Source organism: Triturus cristatus, chromosome 2_2, assembly GCF_964204655.1.
Source record: "Triturus cristatus chromosome 2_2, aTriCri1.1, whole genome shotgun sequence".
NCBI classification, from domain to species: Eukaryota; Metazoa; Chordata; class Amphibia; order Caudata; family Salamandridae; genus Triturus; species Triturus cristatus.
Window position 1 is genome coordinate 1,164,715,364 of NC_140582.1, and position 18,768 is coordinate 1,164,734,131.

At 44.4% G+C, this 18,768-nt stretch overlaps 1 protein-coding gene across 1 annotated transcript in view; it reads right to left on the reverse strand.

The window, feature by feature from the left end:
• Positions 1–18,768, reverse strand: part of ATP6V1B1 (ATPase H+ transporting V1 subunit B1) — a 326,669-nt gene that overhangs the window by 44,854 nt on the left and 263,047 nt on the right. The window contains exons 5-8 of the mRNA XM_085642709.1: positions 18,193–18,270; positions 11,443–11,582; positions 5,348–5,449; positions 1,873–1,970 (exon numbers count right to left, since the gene is read on the reverse strand). Of these exons, the coding sequence (XP_085498835.1) occupies positions 1,873–1,970; positions 5,348–5,449; positions 11,443–11,582; positions 18,193–18,270 (418 nt within the window). The remainder of the gene's footprint in view (positions 1–1,872; positions 1,971–5,347; positions 5,450–11,442; positions 11,583–18,192; positions 18,271–18,768) is intronic.

Sequence of the window (18,768 nt, forward strand, 5' to 3'; positions counted from 1 at the left end):
TGTGCCTGCCGCAAAGCACAGCATGTAAGAGGCAGGTCAAACATTTTATGTAGACAGCTGTAGAAATCGTGGTACGACCTGTAGGTCACAAGTTACTTAGGGCCAGATGTATCAATATTATGAGTAGCAATTAACGAATTGCGATTCTCTGCAAATTTAGCGATTCTAGTGGGTCGCAAATCGACCTACCTCATGAATATTAATAAGGCAGGTCACAATTTTGTACCCTTTAGGAATCGCTAAAATCACGGGGATGGTGGCCTGCTGGGGTCAACAGACCATCATATCTGTGACTGCTTTTAATCAAAGCAATCTTTTTTTTTTAATGCAATCCGTTTCTCTTAAAGGAAAATGGGTTGCGTTTAAAAAAGAAAAATGAAAAGCTTTCTTTTCATTTTTTAAGAGCAGGCAGTTGTCCGTGGGACCACTGCCACCTCTTAAAAAATGTTTTGACGACCATTCACAAACGGGAAGGGGTCCCTTAGGGGCTCCTTTTTTGTTTGTGAATGAGTTATCACCTACTTTAGGCAGGTGGCAAAAAGTGAATGTTTATGGACCGCTAAACATTTTTACATACCACTGAGATTCGGTACTAGGAAGGGATGCCCTAAGCACGCCCCTTCCTAATACCGAATCAGTATGTATTCACAATTCTAAACTGCGATTCGGTAACATGTTACTGAATCACAATTTGGAAATGATATATACCAAAATGCATTTTTCAGGTCGCAAACGTCATGATTATGCAAATCAGCCCGTTTGCGACAAGAAAAATGCTTGCTGCATCTGGCCCTCAGTGAGTTATGAACTGGCATCCAGGAGCTGCATGCAAACTGCAAAGCATACGTCTAGAACTTTACTGTTTTTATCAGTCTTTCTTTATTCTTCCGTTGCTTAAAGGTTCCTTTAGATAGTAATAAGGATTTATTAGTACGTACTAAATAAATGGTTGTCAGTGTAAATACTCATATATAGAGATGAAGCTAACATTCTTATAGTGCACGCATATCTCATTCATACGAAGCTTAGAAAACTCAAAGACCTGTCCCAAAAACCTAGTTCATCTCTCCAGCATGTGTGAAGTGGCGAGCTGATTGTATTTGTTTCTAGGCGTGAAGGTATTAGACTCCAGCTAGCAGCGATTCAGGAGGAGACTTGAACAAAAGGAGCGCTGATGGCCCTTTAAGTGAGGCATTTGTGTTGGACCCAACGCATCTGAAATTAAGATGCCCCTCTCCTCCCCTGTAGGTTGAGGCACTGAACGCAAAGCTCACTTCGGTGCTACAGAATTTATCCTAGTGTCGTCACCGGGAAAAAAATCAGCACATTTCTAGGGCTGGCCCAGATCTGGCACAATCTGGGACCCTGATGGATCCCCATCATTTACAACAACGATTTGGACAATCTAGCAGTTTGCGGTCAGATTGCACTTGGTGTCATGCCTTTAATAAATGGAGCCTTGAGGACAAGTCTGCTACTTGTGAATTTCAGCACATTTGAAGAAGCCTTTGAATCTGTTACTTCAAAACTCGTCGAGCACCTGTGATCTAAGTCTACGTTGGCTAAGTGAGCCTTCTGTGACAACCAGCACAGGAATATGTAAAAATACGCAAACATTTTGGTAGGGACCTGAAGGTGTATCATTATGTAATTTGGTGTTTGGTATCACCTGAGCCCTCTTTTCTCCTATATTGCTAGATGTCATATAAGCTCAATTGTAGCTCTCTACATCAATCCATGGACAATTCCCATATGACTATATTGATATTCCACATGTCAGCTAAACTCCAAACACTTTCTTGACTTTTGATGGAGTCTGGAACCCATGGAGATGATTCTGGCATCCTACATGTGAAAATTCGATCCACTCACGTGGGGTCGTTGGCGAGGTTCAGGAAGAGGCATACGTTCTCCATGCTCCCGTTCTCCTCAAAGTCACTCTTGAAGAAGCGGGCTGTTTCCATGTTCACCTGAAAAGAATTCCGAATCATTCTGGTCAAAGCACAACTGGGGTGGGCATGATTCACAAACTTTTCCCTACAGTAAGTTTAATTTCTATATGAAAAATTTGTGATTTGTTCATAATAGAAATTCGTAATTCATTAATGAATTGTGAGTGAGTTAGTTTGAGTGTGTGGTAATTCCATGGGGTGAAACTATGTAAAAAGGGAGTGGCCAAAAAACACAGTTCTCTCAGCTTTCTTTGTGTGTCCCATACATTAATGGAAGTGTTCTCAGCCACAGTTGATAATCAACTTGCAATATTTTAGAATGGGCTCAAATTCCTAACTGACTCATAGGCGCAGATATACCCTCTCATAGTGTCATAGATTTACACCAGCCATCTTTTACATCACGAGGTTTTGAACATGACCATAGTTTCAAGATTCTGGAGCATCTCTGAGAGGCACAAGCAAAAATGTATATCAAAAGATTTGCACTGTTGCCCAATTTATACCATCTCCCACTACCCACATACAATGCTTCTCTCCTAATTCCACTCTCTGCTTTTTATTTACTTGATTTACTTTTGATGGATGTTTTTTCGGCAGAAACAGAGTTGATATTTCCAGAGACCTTGGTTAAACAAGAGTGAGGTGTGGGGCTAAGCGACAGGGAATGAAGTTTGGAGTTACACCGCTTTAACTTAAGGTTCCATTATTTATGTATTTGTAGGGTCCACATGGAAAGTTTTAAAGCGGTACTTTTATAAGATTATTTACAATTCTAGAGACTGGGGGGCAGATTTACGAGCCCCTTGTGTCACTTTTGTACCGCCGTTGCGTCACTTCTGTGACGCAGCGGCAGTGTAAACCATGCGCCGCGTTGCGCCCTATTTACAATGTGACGCATCTAGGGAGATGGGGGGCGTTCCGGCGCAGTAAAGCCTTGGTAAAGTGCCTGAGTGAAATCTACAAGATTCCACTCAGTCACTTTTCCGCCGACGCCGCATCAAAACCTTGCGCCTGCTTGAAGCAGGCATAAGGTGTGACGCACCACGTCATGTATGAGCAGGCCACGAGTATTGCTGGAGCTGCGTCGCGCTTACAACACAACTCCAGCAATGCACCACCCTTCCGATAGGAGATGCGTCACGCATCTGTTTATCCTTGCGCCACGATGCGCCGCATAGTAAATGCGGCGCATCTGTGGTGGCGCAAGGGTAAACTTGCATGACGCATCTTACCTGGCGCATCCCTGCTGATTTGCAGGGATGCGCCAGTCGTCATAAATCTGCCCCATGGTCTATGGGCCATGTAAAAAGAGCATTTTCAGGCTACACTTAGCTTATGCCTGCAAATGAGAGGAAGCTATCCTAAATTTACAAAGTTTAATCAACTTCCATAAATCGGAGAATTAAGCGTGCATTTTTTACACAAGTGTGCAAAATTATGTACTTTTATATTTTGTCTTCGTTGTCACTGGTGGGAGTCCCCAAGACTGTGCCAGGGGCATGGAGAGGGACAATCCCTCATATTTGATGTGTACAACAACCCAGATGAACTATGTGCACGATTTAGGCACAGCTCAAACTTCTAAACGTAACTGCGGTAGAAAGTGTGCAAATCAGCACGAATGACCCCAGATTTCACAGGGAGGTGGAGAAGAGCAGCCATGGGCCAATTTCTGCTCGCACTAGTGGACATGAAACCTTGCTATGCCCCTAAAGGACAAGTGGGGGGCGCTGCAGTTCTCAGGGAAAAAAGAGACATGACAGAAGCACGTGGCACTTCCAGGTCGTAGTGCATGTTATTCCTGTTCTGGCCTAAAGCTGTACAGAGGGTAGCGGGTAACATGTTGAGAAGGTATAAAGGTGATGGGGCAAGGGTCACCTGAGGATGGCGCTCTCCGAGTAACCTGCAGTTACAGTACAGGGTGGTCAAGGGAGAGAGTAATATCTAAGGAACCAGGCAAAGAAGAAGGTTAGCTGCATGTGGTATGGTAAGGATGATCTGCGGTGGAGGAGGGTGACCTTAGGAAGGTGTGAAGGGGAGACAGACACAAAGTATACTAAGGTGAATGTGAACTGAGGAAGGGGTGAGGGAGAGGTAGACCCAAGGTACCTATGACCAAGGTGACTGTAACCTGAGGAAAGTATGAAGGGGAGGAAGACCCAAGGTATCTGTGACCAAGTTGACTGTGAGCAAAGGAAGGTGTGACGGAGAGGTAGAGCAAGGGCATCTGTAACCAAGGTGACTGAAACCTAAGGAAGGTGTGAAGGAGAGGTAAACCCAAGGTATACCGAGGTGACTGTAACCTGAGGAAGGTTTGAGGGAGAGGCAGATCCAAGGTAAACCAAGGTGACTGGGACCGGAGGAAGATGTGAAGGATAAGTAAACCCATGGTATCTGTAACCAAGGGGACTGTGACCTGAGGAAGGTGTGAAGAAGTAACCCAAGGTATCTATGACCAAGGTGACTGTGACCTGGGGAAGGTGTGAAGAAGTAACCCAAGGTATCTATGACCAAGGTAACTGTGACCTGAGAATGGTGTGAAAGAGAGGCAGACCCAAGGTAAACCAAGGTGACTGTGACCTGAGAAAGGTGTGAAAGAGAGGCAGACCCAAGGTAAACCGAGGTGACTGTGACCTGAGAATGGTGTGAAAGAGAAGCAGACCCAAGGTAAACCAAGGTGACTGTGACCTGAGGAAGGTGTGAAGGAGATGTAAACCCATGGTATCTGTAACCAAGGTGACTGTGACCTGGGGAAGATGTGAAGAAGTAACCCAAGGTATCTATGACCAAGGTGACTGTGACCTGAGGAAGTGTGAATGAGAGGTAAACCCAAGGTAACTATGACCAAGGTGACTGTGACATGAGGAAGGTGTGAATGAGAGGTAAACCCAAGGTAACTATGACCAAGGTGACTGTGACCTGAGGAAGGTGTGAAGGAGAGGTAGACTCAAGGTGTTTGTATGGCTGTCACCTTCAGGAAGAAGTTTCCCTTCTTTTTACAAGCAGCACTCTTCCAATAGTTTGCCTAGTGCAGTCCCTGCTTTAATGGCAGTCTGCTGCTGTCTCTTCCTTACAGTTCAGGAACAAAATACCAACCTCCTGCTATTTAAGTGCCACATTGCACCAGCATTCACTACATGGGTCATCTCGCACCAGTTGTTGCACCTGATTTGGTTATTATGCAGGGTGCTCAGTTTTGGCACCCCATGCTCACTTGCATGATTTTTCACCCGCACAAAATATAGGTTAAATTGCAAAAACTCACAAGTGACAAGTGCTGAAAAATTATGCGGCACCACAATTGGGTCTGGAATGTATCTCATGTACTACTGTAAAGGAGGTCTGAGAATGGGGAGTGGGGCAACATTACTCCATTTCTGCATTTTACTTACACCCATAGCTGCAAAAACAATAGCAAAGTTGTCTTCGCTGTAGTCCATCACGTCTTTAGATTTTTTAACCAACCCGGCTTGTCGGCAGATCTGAGCTGCGATCTGGAAGAGGGAAGAGCAATGACATTCATTAGCTTTAGCTACCCTTAGTACCTATTGACTTTTTTGTGTTGATTTATTTTCAATGAGCACTAGTGTCATACCATTGAGTACCACACAGCCGTCACAATAAAAAAGAAAACAATTTGGCTAAAGATTTACAAAACACAATCCAATCTCCTCCTGTCGCATCAATCATCTCCTCCCATCGGCCTTCCCCAGAATGTTCTTTCCATTTTCAGGTCCAGGAGAGAAGATAAGTGTCTTTGGAGGAGTCGGAGTATACAGCTAACTCTCAGCCACCATTAGGCAACCCATGCGCTTCCACTGCTGCATATGAGCTGAGCTTCACCCTACAACCATTGCACAGTGAGTGTATCCTACAGCTACATCATCTCTCTTTTTGCGTGGAGTAAAAATTGATGAAGAGATACAAAAAAGTCAAAAGAGCAGAGGAAGAGCTGAGAAAGAAATCAGTACTACTGATTGTGCTCTATTGGAAATAAGGGATTTGATAACCATGACTCCTCTAGCTCTGGACTCCCCTCACCCCGACCCCACTAATCCTCCATGGTGGGCCAGGAAGCGCATGACCTTGTAGCCTTCTCAGAGAGAGTGCTGAGACAGGGACTAGGCTGACACTAACAGACACAGGATACACGCCTCACACACTGCACTGACACTATGGGAGACAGGATACATGTCTGGCACACTACACTGACATTCATACCGGTGCCTGACACATGTATTTAATGTTTATTTATTGAGAGTTTTATAAAGCACGGACATGACCCCAGAGTATCAAAGTGCTGTACAGAAAAGGTTATCATACAGAAAACAAAGTAACAAAATATTTACAGGTAACTAGAAGTTTAAGAATGTAGGTAACAAATTGTGCAGGCGGGTTACCGTTAGATCATGTAGGTCCCAATATATTGTAACATATACAGATAGGAAACAGTGTGAACTGAAATGTACAAGTAATGCTACAGTTGCATAGGATGTGTCTAAACCATCTACATATGTAGGCTACAGTTAGTGTGTCTGATTAGGCAAAGCCTTACACTATACACAGGTAGGTAACAGTGCCTGCAGAGATTTGCAGGTTAAGCTATAGTTACGTTGGATGTATCCAAGCAGTTTAAATGGTAGGTTACAAATAGTATGGCTGATTAGGTATAGCTAACGCCAAGCATCGCATAATTTGATCATTCACTACACTAAGTATCTTTCAAAAAGTAGAACTTTCTTACTTTTCTGCAAAGTCTAGAGGAGGGGTTTGTGCGGATTTCTGAAAGTAAGGTGTTCCATTTCCTGGGCACACTTCTAATAGAATTAAGAGTAGGTGCTTTCTGTGTTTTCGTCTGGGAGGGTCAAGGAGTACAGAGGTCGAACTTCTCAGTGTGCAGCTTCCACCGGGTAAGGTGAGTTTCTGTGGCAGGTATTTTGGGGTTGCATTGATGCAGTGCTTTATGTGAGATACAGGCTATCTTTAAGATGCAACGTGCTTTGATAGGTAGCCAATTTAGAGTGATGAGAACGGGAGTGATCTGATCGTAGCGACTTGTTCTGGTTGCTAGTCTTGTGTCAGCGTAGAGCATAGCCCTTAGTGGTGTATGCTGAGATTTGAGCCTACCGGCAAGCACCACATTACCATAATCTAGTCTGTGGATTACAAGGGATTGTAGCACATTTTGGAAGCTGGGTAATGAAATGAATGGCTTGATATTCCCAAGAAGCCTGAGTTGATGTGGTGTGCCTTTGGTGGTAGAGATGATGTGGGTGATCATCTTTAGTTGGTTGGTGAGGGAGTTTCCGAAATATTTTGTAGTCATTGGTTTTCAGAATGCAGTCTAGGGTGTTCAGGTGACTTAGCCAGTTGTGTATTGAGGGTGGGCTGTGGGGGAGCGGAGGATGAGAAAGAAGTCTGTCTTCAGTGAGTTTAGTTTTGAATGGTTAGCTTAGAGAAAGGGTTGAATTTTTGTCAGTGTTTGGTTGAGATGAATTCTATCCCCTGGGGTGGTGATTTTAAGGTAGAGACGAATGTCATCAGCATAAAGATGGTACTGTATTTTGGCCTGGTGGTAAATTAAAGTACGGAACTTCCATGTATAGATAAAGAGAGTTGGAGCTAGGATGGAGCCTTGAGGAATTCCTTGGTTGACGTGTTGGCCTTGATAGGAAGTCCTTTAGTTTAATTTGTAGGAGGAGATTGCTGAGGTAAGAGGAAAGTCATTTGAGGACTGTCCCGCTCAGACCCATTCATGTATTTGGGGTGTTTAGTAGAATGTTGTGGATAATAGTGTCAAAGGCCAAGGAGAAATCAAGAAGTATAATCAGACAGGATTCTCCTTTGTCCAATACTGTGAGGGCATCATTCGTGATGTTGAGGAGGGCCGTCTCCATGCTGCAGCCAGCTATGAAGCCCAATTGGTGGCGGTCAAGCAGGTTGTAATCCATGATGTGTCGGGTCGGCTGTGATAGTACACATTTTCTGAGGTCTTTAGTCAGAGAAAGGAGGTTGGTCACAGGGCGAAAATTGTTTAGGTCTTCTGTGTCAGGTCCAGGATTCTTGAGAAATGTTACAGTTTAGCCCATTTTCAAGCAATCTGGCACTACACCTTGTAAGAAGGAAGCTTCGATTACTGTAGTCCAGAAGGGAGTGATGAAATATCTAAAATTATTGACTAATGCTGCTGGTAAGGGGTCTGCGATGTGCGTGGTGAGGTTTGTGTTTGCTTTCGTTCTAATGAGTTCACCTTCTTTTAGAGCTCTGGATTTGGGCCATGTGGCATTTTTATTGTCTAAGGAAGTGTCTGAGTGGTGCCGGTGGGATAATGTTGCCATCTAGGGTGTGGTAGAGATGCGGGGTGGGTCTTGTTGAGTATCTGGATGTGTGTTAGGTAGTGATTATTCTATGTTCTTGATCTTATCATTGAAGAAGCTGCAAATTCCTCACATCTTTTTGTTGAGTAGTCAATGTCTGGTTCCGTGCTGTGAGATGATTGTTGCTTGATGGTCTTGAATTGTTTGTTCAGATGATTTATTGCTGCTTCTAGTTGTGATTTGATGGGAGGCGGCTCTTGCTTTAAAGATATGTTTCTTGTAACTGAAACACGTGTCTCATACAGTACACTGCCATTGAGATAAGGACTACACTGACACTTTGAAAGACAGGATACATGCCTCACACACTACACTGACATTGATACCAATGTCTACACATGTATGAGCTGCATCTAGTGGTCCTGTGGATTAATATTTCCACTCCAGAAATCTGTGTTTGACCTCAGGGCCACAGGTTTGAATCTTGGCAGCTCTACTGAGCCTTTCATCCATCTGAGGTTGACAAAATGAGTGTTGGATAACATTAAACAGGGTTTGGCAGATGGGTTCACCTCCATGTGAAGGCAGACACCAGTGGTACAAGGCTCTCTCCTCCTATAATAGCTAGGCAGCTCACAGGGTCATTGCCAGGCCCACAGAGTCTTCCAGTAAGGTTGGCAGAAACGAGGTGATGTCTCCTCCCTTCAGGAAGCTGACAATCAGCAATATCTGTACTGAAACACAGCAGCTCCGCTCCTTAAGCAGAATCAACTCTAACTGGAACAAGCTGGGACATCTGGGACCTGCTTTTGTATGGTATTTTCAGACAGGGGATGCAAGTGTACTGTCTGGGTTTAGAAACTGGTTTGGTATGGTTGCTTTCGTAGTTCATCTTTGCACCTGCCGCGCAGACATGAATTCGTGCAATGTGATGATTCCTCCCAGCAGGTAGTGGTGATGCATGTTTCAAGCAGGAGTACCCACAACATGAGCTCAATAAGTGTGAAGCTCTGTTCCAGGGTCTCATTAGCCTTCTAGGCCCGACGATTCAAAGCAAATCAAAGTACCCCTGCTCTCCCAGGAAACTGCACTTTCGCCGGTTAACCGTTTCTGCCGACTCTGCCCTACTCCTCCACAATTTACCATACAGCAGAACTCAGAAAGGACTAGTCAGGAATCCCTTGCTCAAAAGGTCACATAGAATTTCCAAAGACAATCCTGTCTCAATCACTCCACATGTTCCTCATGAATGCAGCCAATACAATTTCAGAGGGGCCTTTCACAACGGCCATCTTACACTATGACAGACTTGGAGCAATCCAAAATGGATGCTACTGGTAACAGCATACATACACACTTGTAAACAACATGGAGTCCTGCTTCCATATGCCATGTATGCACATACTCAATATTCACACAGGGATGTCAGAGCAGGGTCTGGTCATGAGACATGAGTGGAACTTTACCTGAGCAGACCTGTCGGAGAAGACACAAGTCCCAAACCATGGGGTCATACCAACATTAGACAGAGACAACACTGTCACTGTGACAGAGAGTTCAAAACATCGGGACACGCAGTTGTCGTGCCCCAGCAGAGATGCACAGCCGTATGCACATTGGAGAAATGTATTCACTCGTACTCCATAGTGTTACCAAAGTTCTACCAATTTTATTTCCATATTTATCCATTTTCATCCGTCACGTCAAAAGAGATGAAGTTTCAAAGGTTTTCAGCATTTTAATCGCTCAGGAATTGCCCATCCGGGCCTATTCACAGGCATGTAACCAAGCTCCATTGTTCCAATACATTTAAATAACCCAATGCATTTTGGTCTGATTTCGACCTTCGTCAGGGGTATCTAAAAAGGATTAAAAAATGTTCGACCCTCGGTTGTACCGCCCTCGGTTGTACCGAAAGTTGAACGAAAGTGGGATTGAGAGATGGATTTAGGTTATTTTACACGGAGAGGTTTCTTAGTTATATTAACGGGGATAAAGTAGAGGGAGGATAGCATGGTAATGGATGGGTATTCATTTGTTTGTATAGATTGTATGACTACATAGTTGTTTTTCATTCAACATAGGAGAGATGATTAGGATATTATGATTTTGGTTCACCATGTTGTACATATAAGTTCGGGTATTTGATTAACGTTTGGGCATTAACATTGTTAAATGAGTATGGGCTGATGATCATTTTTTAATCATTTTTAGATACCCCTGACGAAGGTCGAAATCAGATCGAAATGCATTGGGTTATTTAAATGTATTGGAACAATGGAGCTTGGTTACATGCCTGTGAATAGGCCCGGATGGGCAATTCCTGAGCGATTAAAATGCTGAAAACCTTTGAAACTTCATCTCTTTTGACGTGACGGATGAAAATAGATAAATATGGAAATAAAATTGGTAGAACTTTGGTAACACTATGGAGTACGAGTGAATACATTTCTCCAATGTGCATACGGCTGTGCATCTCTGCTGGGGCACGACAACTGCGTGTCCCGATGTTTTGAAGTATGTTGAAATTGCGCCAGGAACGGAGCGCATAAGAGAGTTTGCACGCCAAACTGGATTACAAAAAAATGTGGGCTAAAGCCGGTGTGCTTCAGACCTTCTTTCACTGTGACAGAGAGGACATGTCCCCTATAGTGCATGAATACTATGGCATATATCTCACACACTGGAAACACGCCAACACTGGGAGAGGAGCCACACTGACACTGAGCCAGAGAAGACACATATCAATCACTACAATGACATAACAACATGTCTTACACATTCCTCACACATCTCTAAAACATGTCATATTAGGTTTAAAGCAGGAGAGTAGTTCGTTTTGACAAGAATTGGTGTAAAGTCCAAAAGAAGAGTCATGTGAAAGGTACTATAATCCTTGGGCAAGAGCATAGCATTGACTTTATTTAATCAAATAGTGCATGAAGTAAAGCATTTGAAAATTGATTTTGCATCAATTTTTTTAACCATTTAGACACTGAAACCAGAAAAGATATTCCATTCCAATTGTTACCTTTAAAAGGCAATGCTATTTTAACTGCAAAGCCAGATATCTCCTCTATAATTTTGTCTAAATGTGGCTTATAACATATGTGCTTTCTTCTGGGTACTATTCTTTCTATATAGACTCCTGCTCGTTTTTCTGGACATACCTCATTGTGCGGGAGCCCGGCAGCAGAGAAAATAGGAATCTTCTGTCCTCTGGCGATGCTGTTCATGACGTCGATGGGTGAGATTCCGGTCTGTATCATTTCCTCAGGATAGGTTCGGCCGTAGGGGTTTATTGGCTGTCCTGAAACACATAACACACTCAAAATGCAGCATGAGGAAATAAATCACTCTCAACTTCTAATTAGCAAACAATGAATCGCCAACACCGTTTACAACATTTATGTTGTGTATTGACTTCTATAACGCCTTCTATGAGGTGTTACCAGCCAAGGTTATACTTCCACTGCAGAGACTGCCGAAGCAAGCAGCCCGCACCTACTCAGAGGTGAAGAGATCCAACCACATCTCCTTCACCTTGATTCCACTACACTGGCTTCCCATTAAGGAACGATCGGACATCCAAGTCCTCTGCCGACCACATAAGGTCTTGTATGGTAGGATAAGAAGGTTCCAGTCAGAGTTTCTTCACTCTATCACCTTGCTAGTGACAAAAAGTCCTTGGTCAAGTGCTCCCAACAAGCAACATACAGGGTCAACCTCACAAACTGTGTTTTCTTCAAAGCTTTAGGGGATGAACTCTGCACACACAAGGCTCACATTCTGAAACTTGCATTATCATCGTTGAAAACAACAAGACTTCATGAAGTTCTTATCAAGGCACTTAGGGGCATATGTACAATGAACTGGCAGAGCACGGGTTAGCTCCAAAATTGCTGATGCTGAGCTCCAACAGTTCCAAAACGCAGAGATGCGCCGTATTTACTATGATAGAGCACCCCTGCATTTCCCCTAGTGCTGGCGCTAAATTAAGTTGCCTAGCACCAATGCAGGCTCCCTTGCACCGCAGTGCAAGAGTGCCTGCATTGGAGGGAATGATTGTTAATGTGCAGGAAGGTGCCCCTTCCTACACATAAACAATCCAGAATGAAGATTTGTAACTCCTATGTGTGCTGCATTGTGCAGCACATGTAGAAGTTGCAAATCATCATTTTTTAATGATTGTTTATGTGCAGGAAGGCACACCTTTCTGCACATAAACAATCCTTCTTGGCAATTTGCTGTTTCTTTGTGTGCTGCACACAAAGAAAAAGCAAAGACGAGGAGATACTGACCATTTCTCCTTGTTTCACCATGATAAGACCAAGGTTTCACTGGTCTTATATTGAATACAACTAAAATTGTTCCTTCCATATACGCTGAGTCTGAATGAGATTGGAGGACGGGTTACGGAGGAACGCTTTCAGTCCCTGCTGCCAGTAAAAGAATACAATCAGCACATTGGTATCAAAATTTCAAGTCTCATGAGAGTGGATATCAGTTCGGTGTCCTAAGGTAGAACCCGATAAAAGAAGATTCAGTGACTTCAAAACGCATTGACCATCATTCGTGCGCCTACTGTGTCAAAAATTCTTTTTCGATATAAGAGTGACACTGTAATCCAGGGAATCATTAATTGTTAACAGTTTGTTCAAAAACTACAACCTGGTTTCAGAAGTTATGCTTGTTCAGGGGTGTACTGTCCATTCATAAGAGAGCCGTTGAATTCAATCTGAAGCGCCATCTACATAAAAATATAATATGTGACTATTTTTGAGCGCTTCTTTTGGACTTAAAAAAATAGGAACTGACCTTTTGTATTGTTTATGTTTCATTGTTATGTAAATTTTTATTTCTTTGTTTAAATTGTGTCTATATCCACTGTTGAGTTTTGATTTATGTTGGTAGAAGGGAAGAATGTTTGTGATTCAATTTTGCATTTGACCTTTTGCCTGTGACAAAAACAACAGGATTTTGTATGATGTCTTTATAAAAAACAAAAAACAAATAGTGAACGCTCTTATTGATTAACGCGGCCACGAATAAATTGTAATTGAAAAGGATTAGTTCGTTTTGGCATTGTTTAACCCTTGTAAATAGGGTGCAGCGTCCAAACCAATGGGGGTTGCGGTGGAACTCTCACTGCAACACCCATTCCCACTCCTTTCATGCTAAGTGTAGCATGAAAGGGGCCTTATTTACAAGGCGGCGTTAAGCCACTTTAACTGGCTTAATGCCACCTTGTAAATAAGGCCCGCGCCTATAGCCACAGGAACGTGACGTTCTGGTGGCGGTTAGTCTTGTAAATATGCTCCATACTCTCCACACCATGTAGGATCTTTCTTCATTTCTGAGTGCAGGATGTGTCTCGACGCCATGTGTCTCTAACCTGTTCTGTAGTAGGAGCTGCTTATGTTTATTGAAAAGTATCTTGAGCTACTTATGTTATCAGAGTTGTAATAGTGATCACATCAGACACGATTACATGTGTGACTAACATATGCAAGAGTATCAGCAGCGATCACCTCATTGTTATGTTATGTTAAGAGATTTTATATAGCGCACGAATCACCCGGGAGCATCTCAGCGCTTGCTTTGCTTGATTCTGAGGACGGAGAAACAGGAGAGGTGGAGGATCATCTTTATCATTACGGAGCAAGGAATAGCAAGGTTTTCAGTTTTTTCTTAAATGTGGCAAAGGATCGGCATTTCCAAATGTCAATTGAAAGCAGATTCCAGTACCGTGGTGCCAGGCAAGAAAATGACTTAGCCCCTGTACGGGCCCGCCGGATTCTAGGTGTTTTCAACAATTCCATGGCATTGGTGTGTAGATTTAAGATCGGGGTTTTGTTGATTAATTTATTGGCCAAGTATTTAGGGCCCAAGCCATTTCGGGCTTTGAACGTGAGACAACAGGTTTTGAACTGGGCCCGCTTCCTAATAGGAAGCCAATGTAGTTCATCTAAAATAGGGGCTGAAGATGAGCCGGCCGGGTGATGCAGGATCATTCGGGCAGCCGTGTTCTGAATGACTTGTAATTTTCTTAACAGGGAAGAGCCGAGTTCGGCCAGCATTGCGTTGCCATAATCGAGGCGGCAGATCACCATAGCCTGTACTAATGTTTTGCGGTGTTTAGTGGGAAGATACGGAAGCATCTTTCTCAACAACCGCAGGCTGTAGTAACAAGAGCTGGAGATTGTGGCAATATGGTCTTTCATAGAAAGAGTTTTGTCCAGTGTGAACCCCAAGTTCTTCACACTTTCCTTCGGGATTGGGGCCGTGCCCAGTTCTTTAGGCCACCATTCTGGAGACCAGAAGAGAGAGGCTTTTCCTACTAGCAGAATCTCCGTCTTGCTCGGATTCAGCTGAAGGAGGTTCTCTGTCATCCATTTAGTGATGGCCGACATTCCTGCTGCAAAACGTACGTTTTCAGCCGGGGAGTTAGGCTTGATTTTAAAAATGAGTTGCGTGTCATCCGCGTATGAAATAATCTCAAATCCACTAGTTTCAGCAACTTTGGCTAGTGGAGACATATAGAGATTAAACAACGTAGGACTTAAGCAAGATCCCTGAGGAACCCCTTTATCAACCCCATGTTTGCTCGATCTGAATGGCCCTAGCATGGTTGTTTGGTTTGTTTCTGCCAGAAAGTTTTGAAGCCATTTTAAAGCTTGTTCTTGAATGCCACAGTGTCTCAATCTTTCTGTCAGCTTGGAATGTGACACCGTGTCGAATGCCGCGGAGAGGTCTAGGAGCACCAGAATGGCTGATCCTCCCACGTCCATTTCTAGCCTCAAAGAATCTGTAACCGCCAGAATTGCGGTTTCAGTGCTGAAGCCTGGTCTAAAACCGGATTGCGATGGGTCCAGATGTTCTTTCACTTCAAGATACTGGCTCAGCTGTTTGTTTAAGGCTGCTTCTAAGGACTTTGCCAACAGCGGGAGTAAAGAAACAGGTCGGTAGTTTGCGAATGTAAGAGAGTCTGCTGTAGGTTTTTTCAGTAGAGGGCGGATGAAGGCTTCCTTCCAACTTGGAGGTATGATGCCTGATTCTATGGAGCTATTGAAAATCGCTCTAACTTCCGAGGTGCAACACGGAGCAATAAGGGCCATGACCCTAGGAGGGCAGAGATCATCGGGTGAGCCCGACTTCGCCGATGCGAGGAGGGAGTGGACTTCTGGATCTGTTAATGGTGTAAATTGTCTGAGTTTGCTCGTAGAATGCGCTTCAGATTCATTATGGCTTGTAGGAGGAGGGTTAATGTGAGATTGAACAGGGACAAGGTTGGTATAGATCATGGGTACTCACAAACTTTCTCTCGGGGGCCAAATTTACAGTGTGGTTTGTGGCTGAGGGCCGCACCGGTGGGGGCGGGGGCAGTTGGGGAGAAGGCGGGGCTAGAGCAAAAACAAACCTATGACCATGAGGTTGAACACAGGCCCCTGCAGCGGACGCCTTCGTCCACTGAGCCACCAGACCCGGCATTCACACATCTTTATCTATCTATCTATCTATCTATCTATCTATCTATCTATCTATCTATCTATCTATCTATCTATCTATCTATCTATCTATCTATCTATCTATCTATCTATCTATCTATCTATCTCTCGCTCCGTCTCCCTCCCTCTCTCTCTCTCCCTCTGTCTCCCTCACTGTGTCTCCCTCTCTCTGTCTCCCTCCCTCTCTCTCCGTCTCCCTCCCTGTCACCCTCCCTCTCTCTGTCTCCCTCCCTCTCCCTCCCTCTCCCTCTCTCTGTCTCCCTCCCTCTCCCTCCCTCTGTCTGTCTCCCTCCCTCTGTCTCCCTCTTGTCTGTCTCAGTCTGTCTCCCTACCTCTCCCTCCCTCCCTCCCTCCCTCTCTCCCTCCCTCCCTCCCTCCCTCTATCTCTCTCTCTCTCTCTCCCTCTGTCTCCCTCTCTGTGTTTGTCTCCCTTTCTCTGTCTCCCTCCCTCTCTCTCTCTCCCTCTCTCTCTCTCTCTCCCTCTCTCTCCCTCCCTCCCTCCCTCCCTATCCCTCCCTGTCTCCCTCTGTCTCCGTCTCCCTATGTCTCCCTCCCTATGTGTCCCTGTCTCCTTCCCTATCTCTCTCACCGTCTGTCTCCCTCCGTCTCTCCATCTCCCTCCCTCTGTCTCACTCCCTCCCTCTATCTCCCTCTCTCCGTCTCCCTCCATCTGTCTCACTCTGTCTCACTCACTCTGTCTCCCTTTCTCTCTGTCTCCCTCTCTCTCTCCGTCTCCCTCCCTCTCTATCTCTGTCTCCCTCCCACTCTCTCTCCGTCTCCCTCCCTCTCTCTATCACTCTCTCTCTCCCCCTCTGTCTCACTCACTCTGTTTGTCTCCCTTTCTCTGTCTCCTTCTCTGTCTCCCTGTCTCCTTCTCTCTCTCTCTCTCTCTCTCCGTCTGTCTCCCTCCCTCTCTCCATCTTTCTCCCTCCGTCTGTCTCCCTCCCTCTGTCTCCCTCCCTCTCCCTCTCTGTCTCCCTCCCTCTCTCTGTCTCCCTCCCTCTCTCTGTCTCCCTCCCTCTGTCTCCCTCTCTCTCTCCGTCTCCCTCCCTCTCTCTCTCTGAACCACTGTTTGTCTCCCTTTCGCTCTCCCTCCCTCCCCTCTGTCTCCCTCCCTCTCCCTCTGTCTCCCTGTCTGTCTCCCTATCTGTCTCCCTCTGTCTTCCCCCTCTCCCTCTCCCTCTGTCTTCCTCCCTCTGCGCACTCTGTCTTCCTCCCCCTGTCACCTCACCTGCTGCTCGCACTCCCTGCTGCCCTCCGTCACCTCACCCTGCTGTCCTCCTCACCCTTTGACACCTCACCCGCGCTGCGACAGCTTCCGAGAACACACACAGCCGCCGCCGCACCCAAGTACTTAACAGGTGTTTTAAAAACCATTCACTTGTTAATGAGGCTTTATTGTATTTCACCTCTTCTTAGCGCCCCTGCATCAGGGGCGCTAAGAAGAGGTGAAATTCAACAAAGCCTCATTTACAAGTTAATGGTCTTTAAAAGAAATCGCCCGGGCCCCAGAAGCTCCACGCTGCTGCAACCGGCGATGTAAAAAACACACAGGTATGATGTCTGTAAGGTCCGCGGGCCGCTACGGAAGGCTTGCCGGGCCGCCGCCGGCCCGCGGGCCGTACTATGAGTACCCGTGGTATAGATCAAGTTAATTTTTTCCTCAAAATATGTTGCTAGCGAGTCACATAAGGATTGAGACTCTATTTGAGGCAATTTACATGCCTGGGGGTTAACGAAGTCTTTAACAATTGTAAACAAGTTTTTTGCGGAATTGGATGCAAGATCAATTTGTTTTAGAATGAATGCTTTTCTAGTTGATTTTATGTAAGGCAAGGTTGCCAGCAGTAATGTAACAAATGCTTTGCCAGTGTGGAATGCCTCTACGTGGGTAACAAATGACAGCCATTGTTGCAATTCCCCAGGCACCAATTTAATAAAATTATTAATAAGTGTCCCCAGTGCCCTATGGTTGATCACTCAAATATAAGCTTTAAATATGTTTTGGAACTGTAATCATTATTCTCCTAACATCTGCTAATGAGTTCTGAAAATAAACACATTTTTATCTTGAATATACAATTTTAATTTTTCTATACATATATTAGGTTCAACATGCAAAAGCTTCTGATTTAGTAAGCTAGGTTTCAGACAGGAGAGCTACTTATAGGTAGCTTAAGATCTACCGGTAGCTCACGAGCTATTCGTTGGAGAAGCCTGGCCTAAGCCAAGCAAATGAGAACAGATACGGCTCTGTAGTGTTGTACCAATGATGTCTCACTTCTGCTCCCTCTGTACACATCTTCACGGTTCATAGGCTAAATCTATTAGCAAAGCAAATTTAGTAGATAGGACTCGTGTGAAGGAGTTTTCTGCTTTGTCTCTGCATTTTTTGAAAACATTATTTCTTACCGTTGATATCTAAGAAATCTTCTGCCATGACAGCGGGGCCTTTGTCAATGGGTTTGCCAGAGCCGTTGAACACCCTTCCTGTGAGCAGAAGGACATGCACAAGTGTTAAACTTTAAACACCAAATTCATCTTTTTAAAAAATTAGATATCCAGGCAACATGTATTTTGGTAAAAAATCGTTTCTTCAGGGCAGATTTGACAAATTTGCCGCTTTTACCCACCATCTCAGATCTCCTTCACAATTCAACTTGACCTACAATATTATTACTATTTAATTGACCCCAACAGATTCAAAATCCGAAGTTTCCAAAATAGTCATCATATATATATATATATATATACATATATATATATCCATCCAAAGAAGACGACGCCGTGTGCGGTTCAAAGCTTTATTTAAACTGCCGTTATCAAACGCGTTTCAACTGCCAAGCAGCCTTGTTCACTGATAGCGAAATTCAAAACGCGCGGCCATTTTAAAGTGCATACGTGCCTGAAAACTAATCACATGGTAAACTACAATCGTGACAAACGTGAAAACAGACTCGTAGTTTTTTCAAGTATTGCACATCAATA